This window comes from Apodemus sylvaticus, chromosome 8 (genome assembly GCF_947179515.1).
Source record: "Apodemus sylvaticus chromosome 8, mApoSyl1.1, whole genome shotgun sequence".
Taxonomy (NCBI): Eukaryota; Metazoa; Chordata; class Mammalia; order Rodentia; family Muridae; genus Apodemus; species Apodemus sylvaticus.
In genome coordinates this window covers 59,265,162-59,283,189 of record NC_067479.1, presented here as the reverse complement: position 1 = coordinate 59,283,189, position 18,028 = coordinate 59,265,162, and the positions used below count along the sequence as shown (strand labels likewise).

The window sequence follows — 18,028 nt, the reverse complement described above, 5'->3', positions numbered from 1 at the left end:
GGAGCTTCTGAGTAGTCTCCTTGTTGTTACTTTCCTTCATACTAAAATACATTTTTAAATACATAATAAAAATAAAAATACATTTTAAAAATCTGGTTCCTTATTTTGCTTAGGGTCTTCAAATTCTGGTTTTCATCATGTGGCAAATACTTCACCCACTGGGCCATCTCTCCAGCTTTTAAAACAGACATTGTAGTTGTGGTTTAGGATTACAATATTAAGTTAAACATTGCCTACAAAGTTAGCCTAGTGTTATGATTATTCTTGGTTGTCAATTTGACTACATCTGGAAATGGAGGGGGACACCTGCAAGGGATTTTTGCTTATTATGAAGTGGGAAGGGCCACTTCTAATCCAGCTCTCTGAGATGGAAAGACACACCTTCAATACAGATCTTTGGAGGTGGGAAGACCCATCTCTAATCTGGGCTGTGCCTTCTGCTGGCAGGCAGCCTATGTAAAGGACATGGAGGAAGAAAGCCTTGTTCTTTTCCTGGTTGTTCTCCCCTCCTTAGCAAGTCCATTCCTTCACTGGCATTATAACCTACATTGGAATTGCAGCATATGCTGAAGATCAGCTGAGAGTCATTCTAATAAATTAAACACACACACACACACACATATATATTCTATAAATTCTGTTACTCTAGAGAACCCTAAGTAATGACATCTGTCTTTAAACATTTAACTGACATGAAACAAAGAATAGACATGATAACAACAACACTGTCCCGGCTTTGGATTCAGAGAATCTATGAAGGGTCATGGCTAACAGATGAGTGTCCTGACTGTATACTCCACCATTTGTCCTTTATTTTCAAACCTCCTGCTAAAGTCCCTGTAAGATCTCTCATTCTCCCAACCCTTCCTCAACCTCTCAAATTGTTTTCTGTTTGGGGATTTTCCCCCAACTCTATGCTGCCTACAGTTTGACCTTTGCCATTGGTATTTATTTTGCCTAGTGCCAATTTTGAACCCCAAACAATCTGAGCACAGATTGCTTATGCTGACTCAGATTTAAGTGGGATGAATCAAATATCAGCTCGCTCAATGCTACAGTTGGCAGTCTTCTGCACCAGCCCAGTGCTGTTGTGCAGCCACAGTGAGGTCTTTAAGAAGTGACAAGTATTAAGTGTCATCATTGTCATGATTATTACTATTATTGATCAGATATGCTCATAGTCATAATCTATAGTTTGAGGCTGTAGTATAAGTTAACTTGTAGCCAATGAATCAACTAGAATAAACTGGTTACTGTGGTCATGGTGGGTTGGTAGCAACTAATTGGATGGCAGGACATGAAGAATGCTAAATGTTCAGTGACATGTAGTCTCCATGAGTTCAAAATAAAATAGGGAAACAATTATTACTGGAAACATTGTTACTGGAAACAATTATAATACACTGTTACTGAGTAGGTGGGATTATAAATGAATAGCCAAGACATTACTAACTGATGTGTGAAAAAGTAATGAAAAAGTTGGAAATACTCTGAAACACAGTAGAGATCAAGAAAGACAGAAGTTTCCACATTACTAGTACTCTACATCAAATATCCATTATGCTTAAGATTTAAAGTGTAAAGCACTCCTTTTTAAAAATCAACACCAGAAAAATGCACTTGCTGGTGACTGTCCTCTGACCTAGATGAAATACTTTTCAGGTTCCACTTCTGCAGATCAGAAGAAAGGTCTCAACATCTGATTCGCATATTGTGAGATTCAAACAGGATAGCATGTTTAGTCTGGAGAGAAAACTCCTAATCTGGAGAGAAGCACATGTGCTTTAGGATTTTTTGAGGTGTGAGCATAGCTATAGAGATGGAGGGTACTGTGCTGCAGAGCTGTCTCTGCCTTGGCCATTCCTCCACATTAGACACAATCTGGTTTTGTTTATTGGGCGACAATGCCTGACCTGATGCTCACATCTAACCCTCAAAGATAAAAGCCTAGAATAAGGGAAGCACTATTGGTCCCAACAGGAGACTAACTGGTTTTCTTGGCAAAGATTAGTCCTCAAATGGCTGTTTCTGGAACATTGCTTTCTAAGTGGGTAGCACCTGGATTCTGAGTTGTCTACTCTGGATTCTGTCACTGTCAGTCTGTTGCAATCTAATTACTTAATGCTTTTGCATCTATTTCCTGTAATTCTTTTCTGCCACCTGGGCAGATGCCTTCTACTCCACTCTGGTAGGGAACAGCCACACCTGTCCCAGGAACTGCAATTTTGTTGGTGGAACCTTATTTTTTGCATCATTGAATCTAGAATATGCACTTTTTCTCAAGAGTCAGACAGAGTAGTGGAGATTTATTCTGCTATAAACAAGATCTCACTGAACCACAACATTTGTGTTCTTAAAAGCTATGTTGTACTTCCTTGATTTTTGTAATTGCCTGCCCACACTCGATGGAAGAGCCAAGTAAATAACATGAGAGATGGTGCATGACTAGAGGGCCCCAAAGACTTCGATGTGAATATATGTTTCAGATTTTTCAAGGTTTTAAAAGCAACATTCCAACACAGTCTTTAGAGTGGCAAGTTGGAGGTTATTGGTTCTACCGTTTACACAAAAAGGGTGGGAACACTGCCTCGTGGAAAGGGGACATAGACCTCCCATTCCAAATGTGTTGAGAAGGCATGACAAGTCCTTAATCATAGGGAATGCCAGCTTCATGGTGGAATATGTGTAACTTTCTTTTTTTTTTTATTCGATATAATTTATTTACATTTCAAATGATTTCCCCTTTTCTAGCCCCCCCACTCCCCGAAAGTCTCGTAAGCCCCCTTCTCTTCCCCTGTCCTCCCTCCCACCCCTTCCCACTTCCCCGTTCTGGTTTTGCCGAATGCTGTTTCACTGAGTCTTTCCAGAACCAGGGGCCACTCCTCCTTTCTTCTTGTATCTCATTTGATGTGTGGATTATGTTTTGGGTATTCCAGTTTTCTAGGTTAATAACCACTTATTAGTGAGTGCATACCATGATTCACCTTTTGAGTCTGGGTTACCTCACTTAGTATGATGTTCTCTAGCTCCATCCATTTGCCTAAGAATTTCATGAATTCATTGTTTCTAACGGCTGAATAGTACTCCATTGTGTAGATATACCATATTTTTTGCATCCACTCTTCTGTTGAGGGATACCTGGGTTCTTTCCAGCATCTGGCAATTATAAATAGGGCTGCTATGAACATAGTAGAGCATGTATCCTTATTACATGGTGGGGAATCCTCTGGATATATACCCAGGAGTGGTATAGCAGGATCTTCTGGAAGTGAGGTGCCCAGTTTTCGGAGGAACCGACAGACTGATTTCCAGAGTGGTTGTACCAATTTGCAACCCCACCAGCAGTGGAGGAGTGTTCCTCTTTCTCCACATCCTCTCCAACACCTGCTGTCTCCTGAATTTTTAATCTTAGCCATTCTGACTGGTGTAAGATGAAATCTTAGGGTTGTTTTGATTTGCATTTCCCTAATGACTAATGAAGTTGAGCATTTTTTAAGATGCTTCTCTGCCATCCGAAGTTCTTCAGGTGAGAATTCTTTGTTTAACTCTGTACCCCATTTTTTAATAGGGTTGTTCGGTTTTCTGGAGTCTAACTTCTTGAGTTCTTTATATATATTGGATATTAGCCCTCTATCTGATGTAGGATTGGTGAAGATCTTTTCCCAATTTGTTGGTTGCCGATCTGTCCTCTTGATGGTGTCCTTTGCCTTACAGAAACTCTGTAACCTTATGAGGTCCCATTTGTCAATTCTTGCTCTTAGAGCATATGCTATTGGTGTTCTGTTCAGAAACTTTCTCCCTGTACCGATGTCCTCAAGGGTCTTCCCCAGTTTCTTTTCTATTAGCTTCAGAGTGTCTGGCTTTATGTGGAGGTCCTTGATCCATTTGGATTTGAGCTTAGTACAAGGAGACAAGGATGGATCAATTCGCATTCTTCTGCATGCTGACCTCCAGTTGAACCAGCACCATTTGTTGAAAAGGCTATCTTTTTTCCATTGGATGTTTTCAGCCTCTTTGTCGAGGATCAAGTGGCCATAGGTGTGTGGGTTCATTTCTGGATCTTCAATCCTGTTCCATTGATCCTCCTGCCTGTCACTGTACCAATACCATGCAGTTTTTAACACTATTGCTCTGTAGTATTGCTTGAGGTCAGGGAGATGTTAATGTGGGCAAGATAATGCTCTTGAATGCTCTTGACTCTTCTCAGCCTTTGACAAATCTTTTCTATTAAAGATTCTCTCCCTCTCCCTCCTTCCTTCCTCCCCTTCTCCCTCCTTCCTTTCCTCTCTTGTTACCAAGAGATATTTGGGGAACTTTTGGGGGGGGGCAACTCTCTTTACTTCCATTTTTTGATATCTGTTGATAGAGATATTTGTTTCCTGAGCAAAGTATCCAAACAGTTTCGTAGCAAAATATTGGCAAGTGAATTGACTCATTGTCAAGGAGAAGTTGACAAGTTCTGAAGCGTTCAGTGGCATGTTTCATGGGTGACTGGGGAAGCATAGATGAGCTTCAGCTCTCCAAATGTCAGGACAATGTGATTTCTTCTAATTATAAGCTCATCCTGGTATGCCAAGAGAATGAACTCAGTGGGTGGACACAGCTAACTGTGTTCACAGGGACACTGTGATTTATTAAGCTTCATAACAATGCAGCGGAAATCTCATCCCAGGCTCTGGTAGTAACAGATGACAGTGGGCGGGAAGTTGAGGCAATTTATCCAAATTTGTCCAGATTTTTAATATATTACATTCAAGCCAGGCTTTATCAGAACTGCCTGGACTTGTTGGGTTGCTAGTAGATGAAAATAAATTTTATTGGACACTTGGTCATTTTAATTAATCCTGAAGATTTTTTTCTTGTGTCAATCACAGAAGAACAAAGTGTTGGTTACAACTGATATTAGAAACACATGACTTTATTCTAAGGGGCCATCACTTTAGGTGACTAACCAGTAAAAACATCCTTTTAATTATTTCTAACTTATTATCCTAACTTATTCTTTCTAGATCTAATTTCCAATTTAAAAATCTAAACAAATGGAAACATAGACATAGAATCTCCCCAGCACCAATTAGAATCTTGATATATTTGGCATTACTTTTTCACAAAGTCACATACACAAAGATAGGATAATGGAACCTGGTGCCCAGGGGACCTGATTGTTGAGTGAAATAATTCAACCATTCCTGTAACAATGTGATTTTCATTACTGTTTTGGATTCTTTAAATATGGGGACAGACCTTTATGTCTCTGAAGTCCAGTCTGGGGACTATTGAACTCTAGTCAGATTTGCCCCAGAAGATAGAAGTTCCTGGAACTTAGAACGCTTTCCAAATGCTAGCAAACTTTCTGTGGGAATAGTTGCCTTCAAAGAGCACTTCAGTTACAGTTAGGGGTGAGAAGGATTAAGGAATTAAAGCTAGTCCAGCACTTAGATTCTGAATCTAAGTAGGACATAGCATGTGATCATCCATCGCTGCAAAGATTGATATCTGATGGGCTGAAGAGATGACTCAGTTGTTAAGAGCATCTGTTACTTATGCAGAGGACACAGATTCCCTATCCAGCGGTCACATGGCTATTTAAATGTGTTTCGAGTCCGATTTCAGAAAACACCATGCTCTCTGCTGGCCTCTGTTGAGTACTATAGTGACATACACATGGTGACAGGCATGTGTAGGCAAAAGTACCCATAAATAAGAAATAAACCTTCAACAATAATAAGTAGATGCCCATTCTTTTACTTGTCAAATCTTTGTGCATATGCCTTACAGACATGGCAATTGAGTCAATATGACTATTTTAGTCATTACTCTTAAAAATAATAATAGTAATGGGAATTCACCATTTATTAGGAACATAGGTATTTGTAGTTATTTGTTCTGTGAGTCCTACCTCTATAACTTTATTTAAGTCACTCTGAAATCCAGCATAGATGGAAGAAAGCATCTATGGTCAGCATGACGCTTTGCAGAAAGGGCAAGGCATGGTTGTGATGTTCACACATGCAACATTGTTTCAAATAGTTTGTGCAGGGAAAGGGTACCCTCTTCCAACAGTGATGGCATTTGGCCTCTCTATGAACTGCATGCTGCCTTGTGGAATGAGCAGTTTGGTGTTCTCCTTAGCAGGCAACAGTATGATCTCATCACTGGCACACCTGATGGGGAGGAGCCCCTTCAAAGCCCCACACCTGCAGCTGGTGCATGCTGCGCTCTAGGGTCACCATGTGTACGTCGCCATGGTACTCAACAGAGGCAAGCAGAGAGCATGGCTTCCTCTGGAATTGGACTTGAAACACGTTTAAATAGCCATGTGACCACTGGATAGGGAACCTGTGTCCTCTGCATAAGCAACAAATGCTCTTAACCACTGAGTCATCTCTCCAGCCCATCAGATATCAATCTTTGCAGCGATGGATGGTCACATGCTATGTCCAACTTAGATTCAGAATCTAAAGGCTGGATTAGCTTTCAGAACCTGGGCATGTCCTGATGTTCTCACCACCTGGCAGCCTCTGCCTTGAAAGGGTACAGCTGTGCATTTGGCTCCCTGGAGTATTATGTACTGTGTGGTTTTGATGGGGTCTTAAATTGTGGGCTGATGGACACTGCTATTGTTCCTATAGATTTCATAAAATGCCTCATGCAGTGGACCCTCAAATATGTAAGGGCATATTTAATAGATTCTGGCACACTGAAAGAAGATAGAATTCATGGTTTGGCTAAATGACCAGTGTTGGGGATTGGTTCTAACACTCTGAATTAATCCAGCCCCCAAAATCAGGAATCTGAGGGTCCAAATGCTGAAGGTCCTTGACTCCAGTTAGTGTTTGATTGATCAGTAAATTGCCAATGACCCATGACTGGGCAAGTACACTGAGGTAGGACCTTTGGATTTGCAGGGACTAGGAACTGAAGGGAGGAGAGGGGGATTGCCATGATTTGGAGGGAGACAGATCAGATTTAGACCTGCAGAAGGAAAATCATTGGAAATGAGGGCAAGAAGGAATGAGGCCCCTGAAGGGCTGCCCAGAAGCGTCCTAGACAGCAATGATTAGGGAGCCGCCCAGAAGGAGCCAGGGCAACAAAGGTAAAATATAGAATTAGAGGGTGTTGAGCCAGGATTACAGGAGGGAAATGTGTGCTGGCCGTGGGGAGGACTAGAACTGCCCAGCCTTTGAGTTAGGCAAGGCATTTGACTGAATACCCAAGACACAGTTAGCATATCAAATGACACCCATGAAGAAGTGAGGAGAGGGCCGAATCCTGGATAGGCTTGATCCAGCATTGTAGGGGAGTACCAGGACAGAGCAAAGGGGGGGGGGGTAATTGGAGAATGGGTGGAGAGAAGAGGGCCTATGGGACATATGGGGAGGGGGGAACTGGGAAAGGGGAAAACATTTGGAATGTAAATAAAGAATTTAGAAAATAAATTTAAAAAAAATTAAAAAAAATTAACTAGTGTGCGCACAGGTGCACGTGCATGCAGGTGTGTGTGTGTGTGTGTGTGTGTGTGTGTGTGTTTCTTTTGTGAATCCAGAGGGCTCTGGAGGGTGGCTGGGATCGTGACTCCCCCCTTTCCACTGCCCCTCCCCCATCCATTCTGGGGAGCACAAAGCCATATTGCTAATTCACCACTACAGACCAGTCAACTTTGATTGGCTATTCTATGCAAGGGTTCTGCAAGTTCAACTTTTATGAAGTCTTCAAAGCCATATACACCACATGCTTGGTGAGGAGAGCACACAATGATCTTAAGCTGCTTCTGACAGTGCTGGCTTTTGTGCTGACACTGTCCTGGCTCCTATGGGAGCTGCTAAAGTTTGGATTCAAACCCAGCCTGGCTATGCCAACATATTGAGGAAAGCTATTCCCTAAATGTAGAGAGAAAAAGGCTTAAATGCATTCTATAATGGCATTGCTCCTCTGTGGATGAGACAGATCCCATACACCATGATGAAGTTTTGTGGTCCGTCTATGACTCTCTGAAGAAGCAGCTTGGGTTAACTGAGTAAACATGTGAATGTGACATGGACTGAATATGCTTGCCGATTGATGTTGAAGAAAGCGCTAAGGAACTTTTATTTATAGATTCGATGTGTAGAACATCATCTTTTCCTGATATAATTACTGTATTGCCTTCAGGTCTCAAGGCAATGAGATGGGAATGATAGAGTAAGACACCAGAAGTCCTTCTCTTGCCTTTGCATGTGACTACATACATGCATCCACATGGTTACATGCATGTACCATACAATCCAACACACACATACACACACACACATATATATACTTTGATGCTGGAAATTATATGTACATTTGAACACATATTATATCTTATATAATTATTAATACTACTTAATTTGCATTGAAGTCACATATGCAAATTAATATACTGATTAGTTTCTTGTCTACAAAGTAAAGGAATCATTTATCTCTTGCTTTGATCCAATTTAATATTGAATATGAACAAATAGTTGTGCCTGTGCCTGCTGGGAATATAGTATTGGGAATTTTCTGTTTTCATCATCACGGTCATCATCATCACTATTTGTGTGTGTGTGTGTGTGTGTGTGTGTGTGTGTGTGTGTGTGTGTGTGTGTATGTAGAATATGTGTGAGCATGGGCAAGCACATGCCAGGGTGCTTGTGTTGAGGTTTAAGAATAGCATTTTGGAGTTGATTCTGTCTTTCCACTGTGGGATCCAGGGATGAAATTCAGGCTGTCAGATTGGCCAAGCAAGCACTTATGGCTTTGAGATCTCAAAGGTCTGGGAACTGTCCTAGATGTTATGGAGAACCTCAACTTCCATAGTCTGTAGGCATAAAGGAAACTTACAGAGTAACAATGACCCCAAGGTACACAACCTTGCTGTTCCTGATGGCATTTAAACTCTAATCCAACTCTGCTGTCAAACATTTGCATCTCTAAAGAGAGAGGAATCTTGGAAACAGAGGGATATTGTGTAGTCTTAATAAAATAACTCACTTAAAAATAACTTCTGCTTCCCTTTGGGCAAGTTATGTAAGCCGCCAGAGAAAAGAACTTGTTCCAAACTGGAACTAGCAACCTATTTGTTGTGGAAATGGCTATCCTAATGTTTTAATACTGTCTGTGTACTGACTGGCAGTAGACTAAAACACACCAGAAATAACTTCCCTTAAAAATGTCGAACATGCAAGTTTATCAGGAGAAAAGCATTCGTTGAATATATGTACACTGTAGCCATGTGGTAGAATCGTGTAGATGCCAGCGGAGGACCTCAGCTCCCACAGTCTGCAGGTACAGAAGGTGAAACTTACAGGATAATTATGACCCCAAGGCACACAGCTGTGCTGTCCCTGAGGGCATTCAAACTCTGATCCAACCCTGCTATCAATCTGCACTTTTAAAGAGGGAGGGATGTTGAAAATGGAAGAATTACATTGCATTTTTTGTAATTTATGGTGTAACTCATGCCCTAGAGACAAGGATGTTAAATGAAAGACTTATAGTATAGCTCCTCTGAGGAATTAGATGGCATCCTCATGACATGAGTTGTTCACCATGGGTGAATCTGAGAGGTCATGTGTTGTAGGGGCTCCCACTGTGCACTCTAGAGATGGACTCCAGGTTAACTCTCAGCATTCGGTGGTCTAACTTCTGACTTAGTGTCCCTGTAGCCAGAGACAGACTATAGAGATAACAGACTCTAGCTTTCTGAACTCTTGGAGGTTTGGATACACTTTCTCACTGTCACTGAATGTATTTGGATGCAGGGATTTCAGATTGTTTTCTTTTATATTGAAGTGCAATGCTTCTCATTCGCAATAGATCCTGTAATTCCAGGGGTGAAGCACAGAGTCTCCAGGGGTTCTTAATAATCATTCTGTTTACTTGATGAGCCAGCAAGGCCATTTATTGATTTAGAAATGTTCACATGGATTATCAAAGGAATGCTGCTTCATTGTTTGTGAGGAGGTAGGAGATAGTGATTCTGTCTTTTACCATATGTGGAAGGATTACTAAGAAAGAAGTGAGGTATAGACACAGAGCCGGGGTGGGGTAAGTACACAGCTCCAGCCTCAGGGAGAGCTCAGCTGACAGATACCACTTTTAAATAGTACATGCTGAACAAAAAAGACAATACAAAAATTGAAAAAAAAAATGTTTCTGTATCCCAGGGACCACAACTTGTACTCCTTTTTCTTCCATCTGTACTTTTATTTGATGTGATTGTTTTAGAAAAAAATGATTATTTTTATAATAATGTTTATATTATAAACATTAACAATATTTAATAGCTACTTAAAGTTTATATGGATTAGATCATATAGAGCTAGTGTTTATTCTCACTTCTTATAGGTAAGGCTATTTATTGATTTAGAAGTGTTTCGGTGGGATATCAAAGAAACATTTTACTCTCTGTGAGAAGGTCAAAACAGTGATTCTGTCTTTTCTGATATGTGGAAGTGATCCCAGGAAAGCAAATGAGGTGTGTGGAAGAAGTCAGGGCCGGTGGGCACTTCCTTCTTCCTTCTGATCATTCCCAGGCCTTGGGGGAAATACCCCACCCTCCTCTGCTGCAAGTGACTGCAGTCATTTTTGATTGGACTGACAATCAAGATGCTTCTTCTGTTATTGGTCTGAGGTGGGAGGCAAACGTGGCGCCGCTTTCTGGAACTTTCATCAAAGCAACATAGTCCTGGGCTGAGTCAGCCTTGGGCTGTCTGTGACCTCTGTTCCGGCTCCCCGTGACCCCTCTCCGGCCTCCCCTTTCCCAACACTTGCTTCATCAGCTGATTTTTCTCCAGGTGTTACCCTGGATCCCTCTGGCATACTCATTTTATTTTTAAATTCCACACAGAGTTGGGTTTTTGGCTGGTTATACTTAAATAGCCATATTTCACATTGGGTGTCATGGGTATTGCATCTGGAAGAAAAAATGAGTGTTTTAACATAAACCACGAGTTGTTTTAAAGAAAAGATATAAGTAAGTGTGTAGGTGATACACTATGTAAAACCTGAGGTCTGGTTAATGGCTGGGGAAAGACCATTATGAACCAGCCATGAACTCTGAACTTCCCTGGGTACATTCAGTGTTTAAGATTGGAGTATTTTGAAAAACATTAGCGAGAACATCAAAGGAGGACATCCTTGGGCTGGTCTCATTAATAGGAAAAATAAAGACTTCGAAAAATAAGGTGGTATTAATTTATACATGGGTGTAAAGGTCTAAGGCAAATGGCTTTGGAAAGGAAATAGTATAATTTTCCTTTGGTCTAGGCCAGGGATTTTCACCTAAAACAGTTTACTTACTAAATCAAAGACTAATTTTTTAAAAATAAATCCAATAAGAGTATTTTGTATATTTTTGGTATTATTTCTTCAACTAATAAAAACCAACAGTATAAATTCTTTTCAACCAGATCAAGAATCAGAGTTGGACATGACTGTTAACCAGAGTGGATATTTCTTGACTATTTAAACCCCACATCATCTAGACACACATGACTTCCCTAGTTGTGACTCAACTCCACGGTACTTGTAATGACTGCATTATTACTTCTTACCTTTGGATTTACTCTGACCCGTGGGGTGGAACCATCTATAGATCGAGACCTCTCTCACCAAATCTCCTTTCACTTACCCATGATGCTTTTATTTTATTTTAGAACTATAGTTTTAAAGTTTTGGGGTGAAGCTTGGGCTAAGTACATGTGGCAACACATGAAAACATCTTACACAATGTTTTCCAATGAAATTCTCTCAGAGAACTGAGACGGGCAGGTTGCTAACAGTTCCCAGAGACAGTGTGCTCTGGAGGAAGGCAGCTAGCTCTTGGCAGCAGGTACTTCACTGTGAAATAACACATCACCACACATCTGGCTTATGTTTCCAGTATGACCTTTATTGAGCAAGGACTGCTGTGACGTTTTACATCGATCAACATAAGGTTGCGAACTGTGCAGGTCAGCAAGGTTCTCCCATGAACAGAAGTCCATTTTAAATGCACCAGTGAGGTAAACATAAGTATTCATATATAGCTTTCTTAAGGCTAAGAGAGTTCTGTTTCACTTATTATTTTTGGCTCAGTTGGTACTTTGCATAATACATCTCAAGACATCCCCCCCAGTACCCCTCTTCCAACAGCTTAGGAAACTGGCGAATTCCCTAGGTACATACACGATCATGCATTTGAATTCTCCCAAGGACTGAGGAGGGGGGCACCCTGAGCTTGCATGCAGTTCCCTCATATTGCACAAAGGAAAATACAATGTCTGGAGCCCCCATGGGAGAACCCGTTCTGTTTTGAAGCTGTCAATCACATGCATTTTGAAATTGTCGTATGGCTTAACCTTTTGCAATGGACTCCAATCTTAGTCACCCTGGGTGACTTCCTTGACTATGGCGTGTGAAGTGACCTTCTCTACCTTTTTGGTTGACACCAGCTTCTCCTCAAAGGTCTCCTCATGCTCTTCGACCTTTTGAGTGACGGTTACGGATTTGGTGATGTATTTGGTAGCACCATCGCCCCCCTCGCTGGTGATTTTTTCTACCTTCTTGGTCACCACCACTTTGTCATCACTTCTATCCTCCCCTTTCTTTTCCTCTGCGGGGCTCACGTCTAAGCCATTAGTGACCACCCCTTTCTCCTCCTCACGCCCACTGCCCTTCTCCTGAGTTTCCTGCTCCTCCTCCTCCTCCTCTTTTCCTTCCACCTCCCCATTGATAGCTATGTCTTCCTTCTTAGATTCCTGAGGGCTTCGGTCACTCCCTTCCTCCTCACTGCCCCCCTCCTCCTCTGCCTTCTCCTTCACCTTCTCCTGCTGCTGAGGCTTCTCCTCTTTGGCGTCTTTCTCTAGGCTCACCTTTACCGACTTGGTGATGGTGATCACCTCCTCTACAGCCTTCTCTTTCACCGGGGACTCGGCCTTCTTTGTATCTGGAACATCTTTTGGCTTCTCCTCCTTCTTCTCCACTTTCTCTTCCTTGGGTGATTCCTTGGTGACTTCCTTCTTCTTCTCCTCAACTTTCTCTTCCTCCTTCTGCTCATCCTTCCCGGCCTTGGCTTCTGGCTTTGGTTTTGCTTCTTCCACGGGTGATTTTGGCACAGGGGACTTGGCTTTCTCGGGCTTCTCCACCTTAATTTCTTCCTTGACAGCCACTTCCTCAACCTTTCCCTCAGTTTTCTTTTCCTCCTTAGCTTCTGCTTCCTCTCCTTCACCTTCTGCCTCAGCCTCTCCCTCTTCTTCTTCCTGCTCACCATCATCTTTTTCGCTGGAGCCTTCCTTCTCAGACCCCCCCTCTTCTGCCTGATCTGACTTGACCCCTTCATCTTCCTCCTCTTCTTCCTCCTGGCCTTCCTCTTCTTCCTCCTTTTCCCCTTCCCCCTCCTCCTCTTCCTTAGCCTCAGGAGACTTCACGGGAGACTTTTCTTCTTCCTGTTCCTCTTCCTTTTCTTCTGCTTCTTCCTTCTCCTCTTTGGCGGAGGCTGCCAACTCCTCTGCGATGGCTGTAAGGGTGTCTTCCATTTCTGACTTCTCATCTTCGACTTTAGTTTCTTCAATGATCTCCTCTACAAATTTGTGTTGGACCTTGAGCTTGGGGGCCTCGACTTTGGTCTTCTGAATCTTACTGGATATTGTGACTGAGGGCTGTCGGTGTGTGTACAGAGGCCCGGTGATGCTTCCTGAAAATGTGCTAAATCTGGTCTCTTCCCCCTCCAGGAGTTTCCTAAGGAGTGAACCAAAGAGTGTGAGATAATCAAGAAAGACTTATTTGGTCTTCTAATCCTTATTACCACGAGCTTAATGTAGTGGGCACTTTTGAATAAATAGAACCACAGAAGGAAAGTTTCTTTTCACCAGTGCAGTGAGTGCCTATGGCTGCTTCATCAGTATGTCTGTCATATCCTGTGGCAGATTCTCTAAGAGTGCCAGCCAGTCCTCTTCTGCAGTGTCTAGCCACTCCCAGTAGACAACTAACCACACCCAGTCAGTAAATCCAGCACTGCGGCAGTCACGTCATTGGTGTAGAATGAATGTGTTAAGATGGTCCCTAGTGGTCAATCCACTCTGTGCCCCGAATCATGCCTCCTCATCATTTGAATTGTCAAGATTTGTATGAATTTTTGAAGCAAATAAAATGTTCAGTTTAAGAGTTAAAACTATTGAGCATAAGTCAGAATGTTTCAATATCAGTGAACTAAGTTATATTTGTTCTACAATTTCAGTGACAGAATGTCTATTTGCACAATCATTTGGTTCTCTTAAAAAGAAAGTGCACTTTATTCTTGCTATAACAGCCTTACAGGAAATGATTGCTTCTCAAGAGCTGTATGCTTTGAATCTGGCCAACAGAAAGCATTGCTCAGAAGACCTATCACCAGTTTACAGATAAAGAGATCAGACCTATATTTGCCTATATGTTTAGTTTTATATGTTTCTATACATACAAGCTTGTATAGATCTAGATATGAGGGTATCATGCTTTACATATGTAGATATGTATACATTAAATTTACATTTATAGCCAGATTGAATGCATGTATATCATCCATAGACTTAAAATGAGTGCACCTATATTCTAACGTGTCTATGTCTAGTCTCAGCCAGAGGATGGCAACAGTAAGCTGTAACAGGGAAACAGAAGAATGACCTGGTATTTGTCCTTGGCATTATAAAAGAGAACCATCAGATGAAATATTAAAAATTAAAACTTTATCTGCTTGACAGACATACAGATGCTTAAAACAAAAATGTAAACCTATTGCTATGCCCCCAGCAACTCAAAAGTACCATTCTTTTATGCATCTTTGGGCTTTTTTCATACAATATATTTTTATCCCCTCCCCCCAGCTCCTCCCTCCTCCCTGACCCTCTCCGTAGTCACTCTTTAGAGCTGAATAAAATTGATAAAACTGTATCTGTAATGCTTAGGATTCGATTTGTAACTGAGCTAGGGAATCAGGCTTCTGAGGCCTGGAATCAGGCCCTGCTAGCTTTGGCCCAAGTGGGGAAGGCTGTTCGCAGCAGCCTCTGCAGTGCCTGTAGCGCCTGCCTGGGTTAAGCCTGCAGAGATCCTGTACCTGTACGCAGCGATCTCGATGTCCAGGGCCATCTTGACGTTAAGGAGATCCTGGTATTCTCGCAGATGACGAGCCATTTCCCACTTTGTTCCCCGAAGCTCATTTTCCAACTGCTGGATGGTGTCCTGAAAGGTACAGGGGAGTCTCTAGAAACTTCTTTCATAGGACATTTGCTATCCCAGACAACACTCCTAGCTATCCCTTCTTTTATGGTAGTAAAATTCAAAACGAAGCAACAGAAATCAATCAGACAGTTCCCAGGCACAATACACACGGAGATTGGCAAGCCTAGAATGCCCCTTGAAAGGAGCACTAAGGAATTTGAGGAAGGTCCCAGGAGTACTTGCCCCCCACCCCCCATCCCCACCCAAATTCTGGACTGAAGCCAGCTTTAAGAGCTCAGCCATTCTCTTGGGGAGGCAGGAAGGTTGGGAGCGTGGAGTAGGGGGTGAGGGGTGGGGGTGGGGTGGAGTACAGGGTGGGGGTGGGGGAGTAGGGGATAGGGAGGTGGGGAGATGACAGGGGGGGCAGGTGGGGCGGGGATGGAGGCAGGAATTCAAGAGATTTCTTGTACTTCTACTTATTAAACGGTGTATTTCTCAACAAGCAGAATGTGCTTTTTTACTTTTACAACAGAATCTACTGTGGGAAAGCAAGTTTTTGAAGGAGATGGGAATTTTTAAGTAGTTGTGGCAGGTGGGTGGGGCAACGAGGAGGGGCGGAGCACCGACCTCGGGCTGAGGCTAATTCGCAGCTGGAGCTCTCGTGCGCGCACTGGAATGCCGCCACCAGGGAGCGCGACCACGAGGGCCTCTGGGCGCGCTCTCGAGAGTCGTGTCGGGGGCGCGCGGCGCTGGCGCTGGCGCAGGCCGGCCGCGCAGCCGCGGTTCCTACCTGGTAGCTGCTGAGGTCGTGGTTGTGGCGCTCCTCGATGTCGCTGAGCTGCCGCTCCAGGGACTCCTTAGTGCCTCGCACCGACTCGAGCTCGATGCTCTTGGACTGCAGCTGGCGCCGGTACTCGGCGATCTCTTCCTTGGCGGAGCGGATGGCCTCCTTGTTCTGCTCGGCCGCCTCGGTGAGCTTGGCGTAGCGGCATTTGAACCACTCTTCGGCCTGGTGCATGTTCTGGTCTGAGTGACACTCGAGCTGGGAGCGGATCTCCTTCAGCGCCGTGGAGATGTCTGTCTTCAGGTAGTCTTTGCGCTCTACCGTGATGTGCGACGCCTGGATCTGAGCCAGCAGGTCGGCCACCTCCTCTTCGTGATTGCTCCGCAGGAAGGCCACCTCATCCTGCAGCGACTGCACCTTCTTGTCCAGCTCCACCTTAACCATCGACGACTCCTCGATGTCTTTGCGCAGCGCGCGGATGGCAGCCTCGGTGTCGTCCCGCAGCCGCGCCTCCTCCTCGAAGCGCTCCTTGAGCCGGTGGATGTCTTCCTCCAAGTGATCGGAGTCCAGCTGCACTTGAGCCTTCTCGTGGTTCACCATCTCGAGTGTGGCGCGCAGCTCTCGGATCTCCTGGTCGTATGCATCACCCAGTTGGGCGTGTGAGGCCTGCTTCTGCCGCAGCGCCTGGATCTCTGCCTCGATCTCCTTGTTCTGTTGTTCCAAGTAGTGCACTTTCTCGATGTAGCCGGCGAAGCGGTCGTTCAGCCCCTGCAGCTGCTCTTTCTCGTTGGAGCGGGACAGCTTGTAGTCAGCGCCGGAGCCGCCGTTGAGCAGCGACGAGGACTGGCTGAAGTCGAGGCTGCTCTCGGCCGAGCTGAGCATAGCCGAGCTGTAGGTGAGGCGCGGGGCGAGCGCGCTGCGCTTGTAGGAGGAGGACACGGTGCTGGGCGAGCCGCGGGACCAGGACTGCGAGCGGAAGCCGCTAGACGGGGAACCGCTCACGCGGCTGAAGCTGGAGCGGGTCTCGGTGACCCGCCGGTAGGCGGACGGGTTGCCCAGCGAGTCCAGAGTGTAGCTCATCTTGGAGGCTTTGGGGTGTGTGGCTGTCACAGCGTTCTGCCGGCCTCTCCGCAGCCCCTTTATAGCGGAGCAGCTGGTCCCGGGCCAGGGCCCCGCCCCGTGGAGGCGGCGGCCGAGGAGGCGGGGACTGCGGGCACCGGGCCGGGGGTGGGGGGAAGGGGGAGACAAGCCCTGCGGTGATTCAGCGGCCGCTCCACGTGGGCCCGAGCCACACTGGACCCCACACTTGGGTGTCGCCGGGCCGGCCCTTTTCTAGCGTCCCCTTGGGTTCCAGACCACTTGCCACCCGGAAGATTTCGCTTCTTTGCTTTCCCCCTGCAGTTTGCAGTTCACAGCTTTGGAGCAAGTGCCCTTCCCCAGCGCCCTTTCTTTGTCTCGCCACTCTCGGCCCTTTGGGCAGCTCTTCTCCGGCCTCCTGGTTTTCCTTTAGCCCCCTACTTCTTAGTCTCTTTTTCCCTTACTTTGGGCTTTAGGGTCTGCTGTTCTTTATCATACACACCCCTCCCACCTCTCCCAACCGCATTTCTCCCTCTCACCCGGCATTTCCCTTGAAGCCCTTTCTCCCGGGACTTTTTTTCTTTGCAGACTCGCCTTTCACCCCTTAACCCGCGCCCCCCACTCTCTTTTTCTTCCCCCATCCATCCTTATCTTCCTTGCCCTCCCTCTCCTCCCCCTACTCCTTGTCTTAAAACAGCAAGAGATAGGCTTAGAGTTATGCAGAAGAAGAAAAAAAGAGAGAGTTTTTGAGGAATGGCCCGCCGGAACCTCCGGAAAGAGGACAAAGAAGACAGGCGGGGTTAGTCATTTGTGTTAAAAGTGGGAAGTTGTTCTCCAGTCTGCTTAACGGTTGGGGGACATCTGCAGCTTTTCGCAGGTAAGGCGCTACGACGCCCAAGGATCCCAAGGATCCGGCAGCACCAAGGACAGCGCCCAGGAGAGCCCAAGGGATGCTGCCTGGTTTGCAGCCTACCAGAGCCCAGAGAA

At 44.7% G+C, this 18,028-nt stretch overlaps 1 protein-coding gene and 1 pseudogene across 1 annotated transcript; one reads left to right on the top strand and one right to left on the bottom strand.

Moving 5' to 3' along the window:
• The first annotated feature begins 6,502 nt into the window (after positions 1-6,502).
• LOC127690688 (phosphate carrier protein, mitochondrial-like) lies at positions 6,503-7,995 on the top strand (annotated as a pseudogene).
• A 4,370-nt stretch (positions 7,996-12,365) lies between these two features.
• Nefm (neurofilament medium chain) lies at positions 12,366-17,044 on the bottom strand. Its single transcript, XM_052190826.1, has 3 exons — positions 15,971-17,044; positions 15,077-15,201; positions 12,366-13,722 (listed from the first exon to the last, which is right to left on the bottom strand). The coding sequence occupies exons 1-3, from the start codon at positions 17,042-17,044 to the stop codon at positions 12,366-12,368; spliced, it is 2,556 nt and encodes an 851-aa protein (XP_052046786.1).
• Between the last annotated feature and the right edge of the window lie 984 nt (positions 17,045-18,028).

Bases quoted from the DNA above. Each gene is read 5' to 3' on its own strand.
- Nefm (XM_052190826.1), bottom strand. From the start codon at position 17,044: ATGAGCTACACTCTGGACTCGCTGGGCAACCCGTCCGCCTACCGGCGG. The intron at 15,202-15,970 runs GTAGGAACCGCG...TGTACCTTTCAG, and splicing joins ACGACCTCAGCAGCTACCAG to GACACCATCCAGCAGTTGGA. The intron at 13,723-15,076 runs GTACAGGATCTC...TTCACTCCTTAG, and splicing joins ATCGAGATCGCTGCGTACAG to GAAACTCCTGGAGGGGGAAG.